This window comes from Macaca thibetana, chromosome 19, assembly GCF_024542745.1.
Source record: "Macaca thibetana thibetana isolate TM-01 chromosome 19, ASM2454274v1, whole genome shotgun sequence".
NCBI classification, from domain to species: domain Eukaryota; kingdom Metazoa; phylum Chordata; class Mammalia; order Primates; family Cercopithecidae; genus Macaca; species Macaca thibetana.
In genome coordinates, this window is record NC_065596.1 from 27,601,877 (window position 1) to 27,618,660 (window position 16,784).

Consider the following 16,784-nt stretch of genomic DNA (forward strand, 5'->3'; position numbering starts at 1 on the left):
AGATTGGATTCTCATTGCCTTTGGTTTGTCATTTGAAGTAATCTCACCCAGCAGCCCAGAAATGGAATGGACTTGCTCTTTCCTTGTGTACATTATATTCTGCTCTATTCTTTTTTATTTTTTTCTTGCTACTTGTTTGCACAGGAAGTTCTCAGAGAATCTCAGACTAAACAGGAAGTGATTTTTTTCCTATATAGAGGGGTACTAGTAGTAACGAAGACGGGCAGGAGAAGGAGAGGGAATAGGTGACCTGTGGCCTGGCAGCTTGTTGTTTCCTTCCGTGGATTTTATGTAAAATCCCTAAATAATTTAGTTTTATGGGCTGTGCACATTTCTGAGTAAATCTGCTTTTCTAAATTGGTTTCATCAACTGGAAAATGAAACTGAATTGCTGGAGATACACCTGGGTCTAATTTACCGTGATCCTATTTGGTTACTTTTCTCTTTTTAGTAGATATTTTAACAAAAGGCCAAAATTTCAAGTGTATTTCTTTGGCTTTAGGAAATTTATCATTTGTTTAGAGTAATTTTTTCTCCATTTAAGGTTCAAAAGAAAAAGATTGAATACTTTTGAAGCAGAGTATCTCAGTATTAATCATGTTAATGAGTATAGGCTTTGGAGACAAATCTTCCTGAATTTGAATCCAAGCAGTTACTTAGTTGTGTCATTTAGGCATGTGAGACATTTTTTCCTTGGTAAGATGGAGTGTCATCAGGTTTAAAAGAAATAATATTTGGCAGGCTGGGCAACATAGTGAGACCCCCATCTCTACAGAAAATTTAAAAATTAGCCTGGGTACATGCCTGTGGTCCCAGCTTTGGGATGCTGAGGTAGGAATATCGCTTGAGCTCAGGAGGTCCAGGCTGCAGTGAGCTGTGATTGTGCCACTGCACTCCAGCCTGAGCAACACAGGGAGACCCTGTCTCAAAATTATAATAATAATAATAATAATATTTGGAACTTACTCTGTGCATAGTAAGTTCTCAAGTGGTTGCTGTTGCTGCTGCTGCTGCTAGTACTTCTTGAAGAAGGTGACTGGGGAAAAAATAGACAAAAAAATACTTTGTCTTGTTTGATTAGTTGACTTTACCTTTTCCTAATATGGATGCAACTGAGAATTGACCCCAAGCTAATGTATCAAGGGACGTTCTCATGTGGGGCTATCAGCCCTAGCAGAATGCCTGCTGTCTTTTCTAGAAAGAGGAAATTATCTGTTTTCCATTTCATTTTTTTTAAACGATTTTAGCTATCTTTGAGTATGTAACATCTATTATCGTTGTAGGGTGTTTGGAAAACTTCCTGTTTACTCCAGAGCATCCCTGGTAGAGGATGTAGATAATTATCGTATTGTTATTTTATTACATAAACATGGCCTGCTTCTTATAAACATCTTTGTTCTAATAATGTGGTCTCATACTCAAGGTGTGACTCTTTCTGGCATCTTATGTGGTATTCAGAGGCCAGAAGATAGAAAATTAAAATTAATGAAATGAGCCAAGCGAGTCTTTTTAATCCTTCTTGAAATTATTTTATTTTATTTTATTTTATTTATTTTTTGAGATGGAGTCTTACTCTGTTGCCCAGGCTGGAATACAGTGGCGCAATCTCGGCTTACCACAGTCTCCACCTCCTGGGTTCAAGCAATTCTCCTGCCTCAGCCTCCAGAGTAGCTGGGACTACAGGCGCCCGCCACCACGCCTGGTTAATTTTTATATTTTTAGTAGAGATAAGTTTCAGCATGTTGGCCAGGCTGGCCTTGGACTCCTGACCTCAGATGATCCACCGGCCTCGGCCTCCCAATGTGCTGGGATTACAGGCGTGAGCCACCGCATCCAGCCACTTCTTGACATCTTTCTAGCAGTTTTTATACCACTGCTTCCCCTTTAGAAGCCTTACTGAAGGTTAAGTTACATGTTGATACTCACTTTGTTTTTGTGCTTCCTTTTCTCTTTCCTGGACAGAAACCAAAGCCCAAACCCCGGCCATCCATCACAAAGGCAACCTGGGAGAGTAACTATTTTGGGGTGCCTTTAACAACTGTCGTGACTCCAGAGAAGCCGATCCCCATTTTTATTGAAAGATGTATTGAGTACATTGAAGCCACAGGTAAGAGTATTACCTCATAGCAGTTTATAGCTTTCACTGTCTACAGAATGCTTACTGGAGGGCCAAGCCATCTGGAGATTCTGGAATCAGTTGTTGTTGAGTGTGAGATGCTCTTGGAGAAGGAGCTGAGCAGTCCCGACAGCTGTCAGATGTGTGGATTCTCCATTTGTGTGCAGTTTTGAGGCTGTCGTTGGGCATTTATTAGGGCTTGGCCTACGAGGAGCCATTCTATGCTCAAGGTGGCAGCTGTGACTGCTTGGGCACTTTCTCTGTGCTCCCTCACCCACCAGAGCGTCAACACTCTGTCAGTTGCCTGCCCGCCTGTGTTCCCTGCAGGTCTGTGAGCTCCTTGAGGGTTTTGCTATCGTGTCCTCAGTACTATAGTGGATACATAATACTTTTGGTTTAGTAAAATGAATACAGCCCTTAGCATTCATCGGGTGCCTGAGACTCATGTATTGACAGGATTTTTTTCTGAGATAAGAAAATGATTAGGATGTTTGGGATATCTTCTGGTTATGCAGCTCCTCTGACAACTTGATGCTATCGCAAAGGTAGACTATCTTGGAAAATTTTTTTGCATTGTTCTTGAAATAACTAAGTTTTACTTGTGTTGAAACCATTTGCTTTATTCATTTGAGTTCTCATGTGTTCCTTTGACCTTCCAGTTTCACTAAGGTGGGTTCTTGAACATTAGGAGTTGGGCTCAGGAACACAGGCTTAAACTGATTTGAAACTGAGGTAGGGATTACAGCCTTCCTATCTGTTCTTTCTAACTCTGATGTTATCTACAAGGGTATTAAGTATTGTGTGGTGCGGACAGCCTACTAGGCTCTGCTGGTAATTTCAGCAGCGTCGTGTGAAGCTGAGTGACAGTGTTCATATTTATTTATGATGATGTAAATCAGGGAAGATAGCTTTATTTATTATTTTATTTTTATTTTTATTTTTTATTTTTTGAAACAGAGTCTCACTCTGTTACCCGGGCTGGAGTGCAGCGACACAATCTCAGCTCACTGCAACCTCCGCCTCCCGGGTTCAAGCAATTCTTCTGCCTCAGCCTCCTGAGTAACTGGGATTACAGGCGCCCACCATGACGCCCAGCTAATTTTTGTATTTTTAGTAGAGACAAGTTTTCGCCATGTTGGCCAGGCTGTTCTTGAACTCCTGACCTCGTGATCCGCCCCCGCTCAGCCTGGCAAAGTGCTGGGATTACAGGTGTGAGCCACCGCTCCTGGCCTGAAGAAAGCTTTTAAGTTGAAGCCCACCAAAGACTTTGTAGTTATTTCCTAGGTTTTCTCTGTGGCACCCCAAGCTTGAATCTCAATAAAAAGCACTTTGCATAATCATTACAGATCTATAGCTTTGTTTAGTCCATTCTGTACCCAAAGCAGTTTCTCAGTGTCCATCTTTTTTTTTTTTTTTTCCTGCTATAAACACAGGGGTCTCACTTATTACCCAGGCTAGTCTCACAATCCTAGCTTCAAGTGATCCTCCTACCTTGATCTCCTAAAGTTCTGAGATTACAGGCATGAGCTACCATGCCTGGGCTTCAGTGGCATCTTTTTTGACACTCATTTTATATTAATTTCTTCCTTTATCTGTCTCTATAAAATGTTTGAAAGTTACAGGTGTGATATGCACCTTTACATTTATTTATTTATTTACTTATTTAGTTTTTTTAGACAGAGTCTCACTCTGTCACCCAGGCTGGAGTACAGTGGCATGATCTCAACTCACTGCAACCTCTGCTTCCCAGGTTCAAGCAATCCTCCCGCCTCAGCCTCCTGAGTAGCTAGGATTACAGGCATGCACCACCACACCTGGCTAATTTTTTTTGTGTTTTTAGTAGAGATGGAGTTTCACCATGTTGGTCAGGCTGGTCTCAAACTCCTGACCTCAAGTGATCCACCTGCCTTGGCCTCCCAAAGCGCTGTGATTACAGGTGTGAGTCATCGTGCCCACGCTGCACCTTTATTTTTAAATACTTCAATGGGTATTTCCCAAAAACATTCTCTTATAGAACCACTGTGCATTTATCAAAATTAGGAAATCAACATTGATCTAGTACTCATCTGTCTGTAATCTAATCTATAGCCTTTCTCATTTCATCAGTTTTCCCACTAACTTCCTTTGTAGCAACAGACAAAACACTGTTTTGGTCCAGGACCTTATCCGGGACCATATGTTATATTTAGTGATCAAATCTGGCCAGGCACAGTGGCTCACAACTGTAGTCCCAGCACTTTGGGAGGCTGATGCAGGCAGACCGCGAGGTCAAGAGGTTGAGATCATCCGGGCCAACATGGTGAAACCCCGTCTCTACTAAAAATACAAAAACTTAGGCCAGAGGTGGGTGGATCACCTGAGGTCGAGAATTCCATACCAGCCTGACCAACATGGAGAAACCCAGTCTCTACTAAAAATACAAAATTAGCCAGGCTTGGTGGTGCATGCCTGTAATCCTAGCTACTCGGGAGGCTGAAGCAGGAGAATCGCTTGAACCCAGGAGGTGGAGGTTGCGGTGAGCCAAGATCGCACCATTGCACTCCAGCCTGGGCAACAAGAGCGAAGCTCCATCTCAAAAAAAAAAAAAATTAGCTGGGCATGGTGGCACACACCTGTAGTCCCAGCTACTCGGGAAGCTGAGGCAGGAGGATTGGTTGAACCCAGGAGGCAGTGGTTGCAGTGAGCCGAGATCGCGCCAGTGTACTCTAGCCTGGCGACAGAGCTAGACTCCATCTCAAAAACAAAAACACAAAAAACAAAAATACCAATCAGTTCTTTTGTAGGGTATTCCTCAGCTTGGCTTTGTTTTCCTTTTTTTTTTTTTTTTGTATTTTTTGTGTTTTTTGGTAGAGATGGTCTCAGACTCCTGAGCTCAAGCCATCCACACGCCTTGGCCTCCCAAAGTGCTGGGATTACAGGCGTGAGCCACCGTGCCCAGCCTTGGCTTTGTTTTCATTTTTTTTTGGATATTTCATCATGATCAGGTTCTGGGTTTGCACTTCTGGCAGACATCACAGGGCAGCAGTGCCTTTGCTCTGTCCCCTCCACTTCATCTCTGCTGCCCACCATCACCCACCTTCTCAGTCCAGTCTATGGATATGACGATTTATCTGCTGAAAACCCATCCTTGCTTCTTTGTTGCCTACCAGATGCAGGCCACAATCATAATCCTCCTTCCCAGACTCCGGAACAGCAGGACTGTTACTATGCCATCATCCCCTGCCCTCCTTCCCACCCTCCTTTTTTTTCCCTCTCCCCCTCCCTTCTTTCACCCGTTTCTTTCAGTTTTATCCTGCTTCAAGTATTAATTTTAAAATTATTCTACGAGAATGCAAACAATTTATCAGAAGGATGTGAACCAAGCAGAATTTCTTAGTATTTCTCTGCCTTAGGGCATTCCCCTTGTGTGGTTTAAAATTTGTCCCCCACTTCTCTTTGCCTCTGGAACTTATCCTTATTCTTCAAGAGGCTCCTACCCCTAATAGCACTTTGAATTTAACCTCCCTGGTAGTTCTTCTCAGCCAAATTTCACCTTCCTGAAAATGAGATTCTCTGTTCTCCTTGTCTCCCTAGAGCCCGATATAGCATATACATTAATTGATTATTATAAATTAGCCGGGCATGGTGGCACGCATCTGTGGTCCCAGCTACCCTGGAGGCTGAGGTGGGAGAATTGCTTGAGACCAAGAGTTCAAGTCTGCAAGTGAGCTGTGATCACGCCACTGCACTCCAGCCTGGGCAACAGAGCAAGACCCTGTCTCTTAAAAAACAAAAGAGAGAGAGAAAGAGACAGGGTCTCGCTCTGTTGCCCAGGCTAGAGTGCAGTGGTGCAGTCATAGCTCACTTGCAGTCTCACCTTTCTGGCCTCAAGCCTCTTGAGTAACTGGGACTACAGGCACATGCCACCATGCCCAGCTAATTTTTGTATTTTTTGTAGAGACAAAGTCTCACTGTGTTGCCCAGGCAGGTTTCAAATGCCTAACCTTAAACCATCTTCCCACCTTGGCCTCCCAAAGTGCTGGGATTATAAGCATGAACCACTGCACCCAGCCAGAGACCCTGTCTCTTTCAAAAAAAAAAAAAAAGATTGATTGAATGAGTGGTTTTCAATCTGGAATACCTTAATTCCATTTTCGTCTTTCTTCTTCAAGAAAAAAATAACCATATATTTCCCCTTGTTGGCATTAGTTTGGCCTTTTTTTTTTTTTTTTTTTTTTTTTTGAGACAGAGTCTCGCTCTGTCACCCAGGCTGGAGTGCAGTGGCGCGATCTCCACTCACTGCAAGCTCCGCCACCTCCCAGGTTAAGGCCATTCTCCTGCCTCAGCCTCCCTAGAAACTGGGACTACAGGCGCCCACCACCACACCCGGCTAATTTTTTTGTATTTTCAGTAGAGACGGGGTTTCACCATGTTCGCCAGGATGGTCTCGATCTCTTGACCTCATGATCCGCCCGCCTCGGCCTCCCAAAGTGCTGGGATTACAGGCGTGAGCCACCGCGCCCGGCCTAGTTTGTACTTTTATGAAATTTCAGAAGAAAAATTAAACCTGGTGTCTGTGAGCTTAGTGTGCATTGGAGGGGAGTCTTTGTGTACCCTTATTTCCTAAGAAAACTTTTTTCTCCCCTTTATAAAATTAAAGCACATTCATTGTAGAAATTGGACAAATGGCAAGAACTGTGAAGAGGAACTCAAAAGATTCGTGATCTGCTACTTAGTGAAAACCACCATTAATGGTTTGAGATGTTTCTTGTAGTCTTATTTCTCTGCACATGCACATATATTTATTTTTACATAATTCAGAGTATGAGGTAAGCTAGTGTTCAACTTTTTTTTAACGTAGCCCTCTTAGATGAGGCAGAAGAGGCTGGGTGCAGTGGCTCACACCTGTAATCCCAGCACTTTGGGAGTCCAAGGTGGGCGCTCACTTGAGGTCAGGGGTTCCAGACCAGCCTGACCAACATGGCAAAACCCCATCCATCTCTACTAAAAATATAAAAATTAGCTGGGCTTGGTGGTACATACCTGTGATCCCAGCTACTCGGGAGACTGAGGTGGGGTAATTACTTGAACCTACAAGGTGGAGGTTGCAGTGAGCCAAGATCGCACCACTGCACTCCAGCCTGGGCGACAAAGTAAGACTCTGTCTCCAAATAAATTAATTAATTAATTAATAAAGTGTGCATGAATGCCAGGCATAGTGGTGTGCACTTGTGATCCCAGCTGTTTGAGAGGCTGAGGCAGGAGGGTCGTTTGAGCCCAGGAGTTCCAAGGCTGCACTGAGCTCTGATCATACCACTGCAGTCCAACCTGGGCAACACAGCAAGAGCCTGTCTCAAAACAAAAAAAAAAGAAAGAAAAAGAAAAAAAATTACCATTAATTCAGTAGTATCATTTCACATATAATTCATTTTTAAATGTATTCATTTGGCCGGGCGCGGTGGCTCAAGCCTGTAATCCCAGCACTTTGGGAGGCCGAGATGGGCGGATCACGAGGTCAGGAGATCGAGACCATCCTGGCTAACACGGTGAAACCCCGTCTCTACTAAAAATACAAGAAAATTAGCCGGGCGAGGTGGCGGGCGCCTGTAGTCCCAGCTACTCGGGAGGCTGAGGCAGGAGAATGGCGTGAACCTGGGAGGCGGAGCTTGCAGTGAGCCGAGATCGCGCCACTGCACTCCAGCCTGGGGCACAGAGCAAGACTCCGTCTCAAAAAAAAAAAAAAAAAAAAAAATAAATAAATAAATAAATAAATGTATTCATTTAACTTAAAACTATATGTTATAGCTGAGATTTTTGTACTAGGATTCAATTAATAGTCACACTGCACTTGGCTTTGCCCCTTCAGGCCCTTGCAGTCCAGAACAGTCCTCTCTGGTTTGTTTTAATAATGTGATTTTTTTTTTTAAGAGACAGAGTCTCACTCTGTCACTGAGGCTGGAGTACAATGGCACAATCATAGCTCACGGCAGCCTCTAACTCCTAGGCTCAAGTGATCGTTCCTCCTTTTCTTCCTGAGTGCTATAGGCATGTGCCACCACACTCAGCCAATGATGACCTTTTTTGAAAAGCCTAGTCAGTTGTCTTGCAGAATGTCCTCCTCATGTAATGTGCCCTTCGGACCTCTTCACCATCCTCGGCTACCTTCCGGGACCACCTGTGACCATGTCAGAATGTGGCCTCTGGCTGAGCAGGGGGTTGAGCACCCTGCATGTGGTGGATGCGGGACTGCTGCCTCCGTCTCCGGACAAGGCACACGTATGAATTGGGCTTACGGGCTCCATTGGGTTGTACTGAATAATTGAATGAATTGTGGGCTAGTGTTTTCTGCAACTCTGACTGACAGACAGTGGGCTTGCACGTTCCTTAGGGAAAGCTGGTGCTGCCACCTGCCCTCTCACCCCATCTCCCTCTCTTGCTCGTGGTGGGAATGGCCATATGACCACACAGTTTTCGTGTGCTATTCCAGGCAGGGGCTCCTAGCTGATTAGACATAACATTCCCAATGAAACTTGTTTACCAGGCCTGGTCAAAGCAGTCCAAAGTCAGAAGTCATTGTGTCCCTGTTTTTGTGTCCATTTCATGTACCTTGGCACTTTAAGGCTTGTCCTGGAAGATAAAACATTGCATCATCACTTGTGAAGGCAGGGCTTGGGAGTTTGCACTGCTAAGATGAGGATAGGAAAGAAATTTACGCCGCAGGGCCTTTGCTGCTGCCCACTCACCTGTCTGCACAGCCAGGGCATGGCCAGCGGAAGTGGAGAAGACGAGCGAGACCACAACCTTGCCGTGGAGAGGTGATAAATCGGGACTTGAACTATCCCATCACTCTAAAAATGTTTTTTATCTGATTACAAAAGTAATATATGGCCAGGCATGATGGCTCACGCCTGTAATCCCAGCACTTTGGGACGGCAAGGCAGGAGTAGCATTCCAGCCCATGAGTTTAAGACCAACCCCAGCAACATGGTGAAACCCTGTCTCTACCAAAAATACAAAAATTAGCCATACATGATGGTCTGTGCCTGTAGTCCCAGCTACTCAGAGGCTGAGGTAGGAGGATCGCTCGAGCCCAGAAGGTTGAGGTTACCGTAAGCTGAGATCATGCCACTGCACTCCAGCATGGGCAACAGAGTAAGACCCTGTCTCAAAAAAAAAAAAAAGGAATATACATATACTTGCTTACTGTAAAACAAATTAATCATTATAGATATGTATGACAGAAAGTGAAAATCCTTTACAATCCCAGTCTCCAGGAGTCACCTCATTAATGTATGGATTATGCTTCCTGCTAATGCTAGTCCCCCAACACATTGAAAAGTCTGAGTAGGAGATCATCTCTGTGCTGTTCTGCAGCTCGTTGTTTGTTCTAGCTGAACATGATATCTTGGGCGTCACTTCTGAATTCCACCTCCAAGCCAATTGCATTTTGGTTTTTGATGTGGGGAGAGGATGCAAGAGCTATTATGAGAGGAGGGTGTCTGGAAGTGTGGGAAGAGAAGCCTTGTTTGCAGAGGTGGCATGTGGCAGGTTCCTGTGACTGACATCTCCCAGCCCCTTAGTTTGTGAGTAAAGTGCCAACTCCTTCTAAACACAGATCACAAGAAAAAGGATCATCACTTTCTTACCTCAGTTTACTGCTCCTGATGTTTACGAGCAGGGGAGCAGGGCGGTGTGTTGAGACTTCTCCCCCATATTTTCCCTTCTTAGGTTAGCTTCTAACATTGTGAGGGAAATTGGTTCTAATTTGCGCCTGTCTTCTTTCCTGAGCTTTCTGACCAGTTCATTTACCCTTGTTCATATTTCTGAAAATCAGAACACAGTCAAAAAATGACCAGAGAGTAGAACAGCTTTCAGATTGATCTGCAGATGCTTTTAGCCCAGCCCAGGGACATCCTCTGTGCTTGCTGTGCTAATAGGATATTAGACTTTCACTCTCTCAGCTCCGGTTACATGGAAAGGCTGGATGAGGGCATGTCACTGCCACAGCTGCTCTGGGACCGCCACTGAGAGTGGGAAGGAGGCGGGGGGTGGCGGGGAGCTTAGGAGTCAGACTAACTTTCTATTTCTAGTTTGAATGCTTTTTTCCTCCAGTTTTCATCTTTGTGGAAAATTGGTTGAAGCAATGGAGTCACTGCTCCCTTCTGCAGCAGTGTGGCTCCTAATGACAGAGAACATTGGCCAAGCTCATCTGAGCTCTCCGATGCACAGCAGGAAGTAGAATTATTCAGTTCAGTGTACCTCTCTGGAATGGGGCGAGAGGTTACTTTTAGAGCCGGCTCACAATCCTCCTGAGAATAATTTCTCAGGGTAAAGTACACTCTTTATAGCTCATGGTGGTCACAAGACTGAGGTTTTAAATCCTGGGTCTTGGGGCCAAATTTGAGTCAAGCCTTCCTAGGATTCAAGAAATCTGACAGCAGAGGAACCCCCGAAACAGCTTCCAAGTGTCTGTCAGCCTGCCTACCTGGGACGGTCTCAGCATTCTGGAGACAGAATCTTAGTGCCCCACTCGCTTTGGCTCTGCTGCGTGTGTTTCCGGTCCCCCAGCCTCTCCTCAGCCTCACTTGCTATTTAACTAAAAATAGCATTCTCTACGCATGCTTTCTTTGAATAATGTGTGAGGCCAGACTTCATTCCCTGTTTCTGTGATTTTTAACCTCTGCTTTTGGCAGTGCAAGAGGGGGCAGGGCAACAGTGAGGAAATTATTTCCCTGGCCCCAGTCGTTTCTTAATTGGTTTGCTTACTGAGATGACCAACCTCCACACCTCCAACAAGTGCTGTAGGAGAAATTGTGCCCAGGGAGAAGCAGTTTCATTGGGGCAGAAGGCACCCATCTTCTCTCTTGAATTATGGTGTATTCAAACTATTCTATAAAAATAACTGCCAGGCCACAGTTTTGTTAGTGCAGATGACTTTCAGTTAGTCCCTCTGGAATGAAAAGCTGCCTGAAGTCAAGGAGGACCTGGCAGGCATTGAAAGTAATAATGCTCAAGGTGGTTTGCCCTTGCGTTCCCTCACCCCGCTTTCTGTTCCATACACGTTTCTTGAGCATTGATATGGCCTAGGCCTGGCTCTGGGCACTCCGTCATATATGATCCCATAAGAGATGGCGTTTTGCTCTAAGAACATGGGTGTGGTAGGCCCTTGGGAGGAGTCACGGTACATCTCAGTCTTTGTCACTGTGGGGAGGACCTCAATGTCAGTAAAGTTCGGGGTTAGTCTGGCTGGAAAAAAGGTGGCAGCATTGATATTCCCTTCCCTGCATAAAACCTTGAGAGGAGTCCTGCATAAAATCCTGTGACAGAACCCAGGCTCTGCCTCTCAGGGCAGCACCTGTCTGTCATAGTATTTTAGCTGAAGTTCACGTTTATTTTCTTTTTCTTGTTTTTTACTTTTTTTCAGAAACGGGGTTACCCTGTCACCCAGGCTGCAGTGCAGTGGTGCAATCACAGCTCACTGCAGCCTTGAACTCCTGGATTCAAGTGATCCTCCCGCCTCAGCCTCCCAAGTAGCTGGGACTACAGACGCATGCCACCATGCCTGGCTTGGGTTTTTTTTTTTTTTTTTTTTTTGAGATGAGGTCTTGCTGTGTTGCCCAGGCTGCTCTCTAACTCCTGACCTCAAGCGATCCTCCCTTCTCAGCCTCTCTAGTCTCTGAGATTGCAAGCATGGGCTGCTAAGCCCAGCTTCACATTTATTTTCAAAAGCTCTTTGCTGGAGGGCTTGCACAGCCCCACCTTGGGGTATCATTGCCTGCATTTAGGAGACTATAATGTAAATGGTGCCTTCTTTATTTGCCTTCCAGGGGCACTTCCTTGATGGACACATAATCAGGTCAACTTTGACCTCTCGTCCCTGGTTGAGCGGGGAAATCCCAGAGAGAGGATCACGTGGTTGTAGGAAGACAAACTTCCAGATAACTCTTTAATAGCATTAAGCTTAATTCACTTACCATGTTTTTTGTGGGGGTGGATGGATTTTGTTCATTAAACGAGTATTTATTGACTGTTTATATTAATTAAGCACCTACTGTATGCTGGGCACTGTTTTTAACTCAGGTTGCCCCCATGTCTCTGGGAGTGGGGGAGGTAGATATAATCACACGAATGCATAATTCATCAGACAAGGAACATTATTGGATTTTAAAATTATTGGGGAATAAAATAACACACAGGACCCAGTGTTGGTGAGGATATGGAGCAATTAGAATCCTCACACTGCCGAAGGGAGTGTAAAAGGGCAGTCACTTTGGAAAACTCTTTGGCAGTTTATTAAAAAGTTAAACAGATCCTTTTATAGTTCATAAGTGTGATGATGGGTTGTATAGGGAAAAACTCCAACCCCATTTTTCCTCTACCCTCACACCACAACAATCACCAACACAGAAGACTTCTGTGACCAAATGTGTGGGGTGCTTTCCCCACATCCCCAGACGCCAGCTGCAAGTGCAGGCCTCTGGAACTTCTGACTGACCAGCTTCAAGTTGGGGTTCCCATGACCCCCTCTTTGGGTTCAATTAATTTCTGGAGCAGTTCACAGAACTTAGGGAAACACTTGCTTATGTTTACTGGTTTATTATGAAGAATATTACATGGGATACAGATGAAGAGACGTGGGTAGGGCGAGGTACAGGGGAAGGTCGTGGAGCTTCCATGCCCTCCCTGGGCATGCCACCCTCCAGGAGCCTCCAGTGTTCAGTTATCTGGAAGCTCTCTGAACCCTGTCCTCTTGGGTTTTATGGAAGCTTTATGACATCAGCATGCCTTCCCCCAGGGTATAGGGTGGGACCCTCTCAGGGGAGGGTCTTAAGACTCATAGTTGGAAAAGTGGGGTACGATTAGAGTCCTGCCTTGTGGCAGGTGAAAGGAGGACAGGAGAGAGATTGTGTTTCCTGATACCTGCCTTGGGGCCTAACACACCCAGCATTATAACAAAAGACTGTAACAAGGGCTGTGGGAGTTAGGAACCAGGAACTGTAGACAAAAACCTGTGTATCGTAATATCACATTCGGTTTTCATGCTTATGTGTGAAAAGTGCCTCTTTCAAACCTTGTTCTGGCACATTATCTTACATGAAAGGAGAAAAAGCTAAACATACACTTACCATCCCACTTCTAGGTATTTGCCCAAGATAAATGAAAACATAGTTCACACTAAGACTTGTACTCAGCTGTTTCTAGCAGCTTTGTTCATGACAGCCCCAAACTAGAAGCCACCCAAATGTCCACCGGCAGGAGAATAGACCAGTAGGTCCATCCATCCGATGGAATACTTCTCATTCATTAAAGGGAATAAGTACACTGTGTGTAACAACAGTGGGATCTCAAAATTATGCTGCTGAGAGTCATGGAAGCCAGACACACAAGACCATGAACTGCGGTTCCCTTTCTAGAAAACTCTGGAAAATGCACACTAACCTACTAATGTGAAGCCAACCAGTGGTGGCCTGGAAGCTGGGATGGCAAGAAGAATCGATTGCAAAGAAACAATAGAAAACTTTTGGGGGTGGTGGAAGTATTCCATATTTTAATTGTGATAATTTCACTCATGTATTACATATTACAAAATTATCGGGCCGGGCGCAGTGGCTTACGCCTGTAATCCCAGCACTTTGGGAGGCCAAGGCGGGCGGATCACAAGGTCAGGAGATCGAGACCATCCTGGCCAACAAGGTGAAACCCCGTCTCTACCAAAAATACAAAAAATTAGCCAGGAGTGGTGGCAGACACCTGTAGTCCCAGCTACTCAGGAGACTGAGGCAGGAGAATGGCGTGAACCCGGGAGACGGAGCGTGCAGTGAGCCGAGATGGTGCCACTGCACACCAGCCTGGGCGACAGGGCAAGACTCCGTCTCAAAAAAAAAAAAATTATCAGATGGTATACTTTAAATGGATACAGTTTACTGTATATAAATTATACCTCAATAAAGTTGATTTTTAAAAAAACTTTTAAAAAAAAGTAATTGGGGAACAGTTTCGAAGAAACTTGCTGTTTATATAATTTCAAAATATTATCCAGCACATTAACTACTAGTTACAAAGGGGGCACCTTTATAATGCAAAGATCTGGGTATTACCACCTTACCAAAGTAGTTACACTCAGTATCTCTACCGGGTCAACCCGACATTGTGTTGTGCCTCCTGGCCAAAAATATCTCACCCGAATTTTATCAGGAAGAAGCAATCAGACAAATCCAGAATATGATACATTTATAAAACAAGTGGCCTCAGCACTTTGGGAGGCCAAGACGGGCGGATCACGAGGTCAGGAGATTGAGACCATCCTGGCTAACCCAGTGAAACGCCGTCTCTACTAAAAAATACAAAAAAAAAACACTAGCCGGGCGAGGTGGTGGGCGTCTGTAGTCCCAGCTGCTCAGGAGGCTGAGGCAGGAGAATGGTGTAAACCCGGGTGGCGGAGTTTGCAGTGAGCTGAGATCCAGCCACTGCACTCCAGCCTGGGCAACAGAGCAAGACTCCGTCTCAAAAAAAAAAAAAAAAAAAAAGGTGGCCTGAGCTCAACAAAAAAGGATCATGAAAAAGAAGAGTTGGGGGGTCTAATGTGACTTCTCCATTTGTACTGTGAACTCATTTTCCACCAGCCTAGTGAGATGTTAAACCCATGAAATTTGGAGTCACAGCTGACACCCCACCTTTGCCATGCAGGAATAGCTGGCTAGCCATAGGCAAGACAACTAAACTGTCTCAGCCTCATTTTTCTGTTCCTTCAAATTGGGAATGAAAATAACAGCTCTTTCAAAGGGAGTTTTCGACGATTAAGTCTTGTTTGTAATGTTCTTGGAGTAGTGCCTGGCACGTAGTGATCACTCGGTCAATGTTAGCAATTATTTTGGTAGCTCCCGTCACTGTCTTGCAGTGGTATGGAAATCCCAATGGGACATTTCCCCAAAACGGTAGTGGATGAGACTGGGCAGTGTCTGTAGGCAGTTTTTAAAACTTCTCCTTGAAGTATAACACACACTAAGAAAAGAACACCCATCTGGGCACTGGTTGCACAGGTCAGGAAACATAAGACGGCTACCCCCCAAAGCCCCCTCGTCATTTCATCCCTCAACAAGGATAACCAGTATCCTGGCATCCGATGGTATGGAATACTTTTGCCTGCTTTTGTATTTTAAAAATGGAATCATACCAAATGCACGTTTTTGTACCTGGCTTCTTTCACTTAACGTTATGTTTATGAGATTCAGCTACACGATTAAATCCATAAATTCATCCATGGTTGTGTGTGATTGTAGATGATTCATTCTCATTGCTATGTAGACTTTTCTCATGTGAATATTCCACAATTTATTTCTTTCTTCCACTCTTCCTGGACATTTGGGTACTTTCCAGTTTGGGGGCAGTTAGGAATAGTGCTGCTGTGAACATTCCTGTACATGAATTTTGGTGTACATATGTGTGCACTTACATTGGTGTGTATACCTAGAAGGGAGGCAGTTTTGAATAATTCAGTTTAGCATGTTGGACACAATGATTTAAATGATGTCTCCAAGCATGTATCAGTCCCTGAAGGGGTAATAATCTCCGAGGCTGATGGCAGAGGCAGTCAGGGGATTTCTCTGTGTTACTGAGCTTGTGATGGTGCGTTTTTGTGTCTTCGGGGCTGAAGGAGTGATTCTGGCAGGATGAGTGTGGTTTCCCCAAAGCTGTCACCACATTCTTGCCCCAGCTGGATCGTTGCCATCTACCGAGTCCTGGCTGGCCCTCCATTACCTCGCTGTGGCTCTCTCTGTGGTTTTGCGTTGAGACTGTGGTTCACATACATCTTGAAGACCCCATGGTTTTTACCTGCTGGCCATCATAGGACAGTGCTCTCTGATGAAATGCTGGCCATTTGTGGCACAGATAAGTAGGTGTCAGCAAGAACACCTAGCAGTGAGACAAGTCTTCACCAAGACTCCAAAATGAAAGGTTCAGCCTTGTGGGCAGTTTGTGAGGAGAGGAAAGGGAGCTAGTCAAGAAGTGAGGCTCTTATCCCAGTCCGTTTACAGGGTGAACGTGGAGCCCTGCAGCTGTGGACCAGTTTGTCTTCATCATTTGCAGGTCAGAGGTTACCCTCAGCTCCTCAGCTGCAAATGGAAGCCCTCTATCAAATGGCCTTTGCCAGAATACTTAGGCTGTGACCTTCCCCCTGATGCAGTTCATTTGCCTGGGTAAATGAGTAGAGTGCTTTCTGCGTGGCAGATTTAAATTTCACCACTAATTGATGCTAGCGTCTTCAGGGGAAAATGCTTGCCATTAGATCAGAGGCCTTTGGGAGACAGCCTCAACAAATACATCCAGGACAGGGGGTGGGGATGGGGAAAGTACAGAATGCAACTGTACCGAAAGGAACTGTGGGATGTGCCAAGAGAAACCAACTGAGGACTTTTGAGGTGTGCCCTTGGGGAGTGTGCATGTGCATGTTTGTGCCATGTGTGTTTTGATGGGCTTTTTTTTTTTTTTTCTTGCTAGTATATAGTATGTACAGGACAAACTTGAAGCCAAACTGCCTGGAATCAAATCCCAGCCCTGCTGCTTATGAGCAAATATTTAACTTCTCATTGTTAGTTTCCTTGACTATAAAATGGGGATAATGATGGTACTTTGAGTCATGAGATGATTCAGTATGTTAAAGACCTCATAACAGTACCTGGCAGGTCGT

At 44.9% G+C, this 16,784-nt stretch overlaps 3 protein-coding genes across 4 annotated transcripts in view; 2 read left to right on the forward strand and 1 right to left on the reverse strand.

Moving 5' to 3' along the window:
* The window catches only part of SAE1 (SUMO1 activating enzyme subunit 1), a 549,006-nt gene that overhangs the window by 256,456 nt on the left and 275,766 nt on the right, over positions 1 to 16,784 (forward strand). The window lies entirely within an intron of this gene.
* AP2S1 (adaptor related protein complex 2 subunit sigma 1) overlaps positions 1 to 16,784 on the reverse strand; it is a 400,774-nt gene that overhangs the window by 98,822 nt on the left and 285,168 nt on the right. The window lies entirely within an intron of this gene.
* The window catches only part of ARHGAP35 (Rho GTPase activating protein 35), a 150,186-nt gene that overhangs the window by 76,707 nt on the left and 56,695 nt on the right, over positions 1 to 16,784 (forward strand). Inside the window, exon 3 of the mRNA XM_050772050.1 lies at positions 1,963 to 2,107. Within this exon, the coding sequence (XP_050628007.1) occupies positions 1,963 to 2,107 (145 nt within the window). The remainder of the gene's footprint in view (positions 1 to 1,962; positions 2,108 to 16,784) is intronic.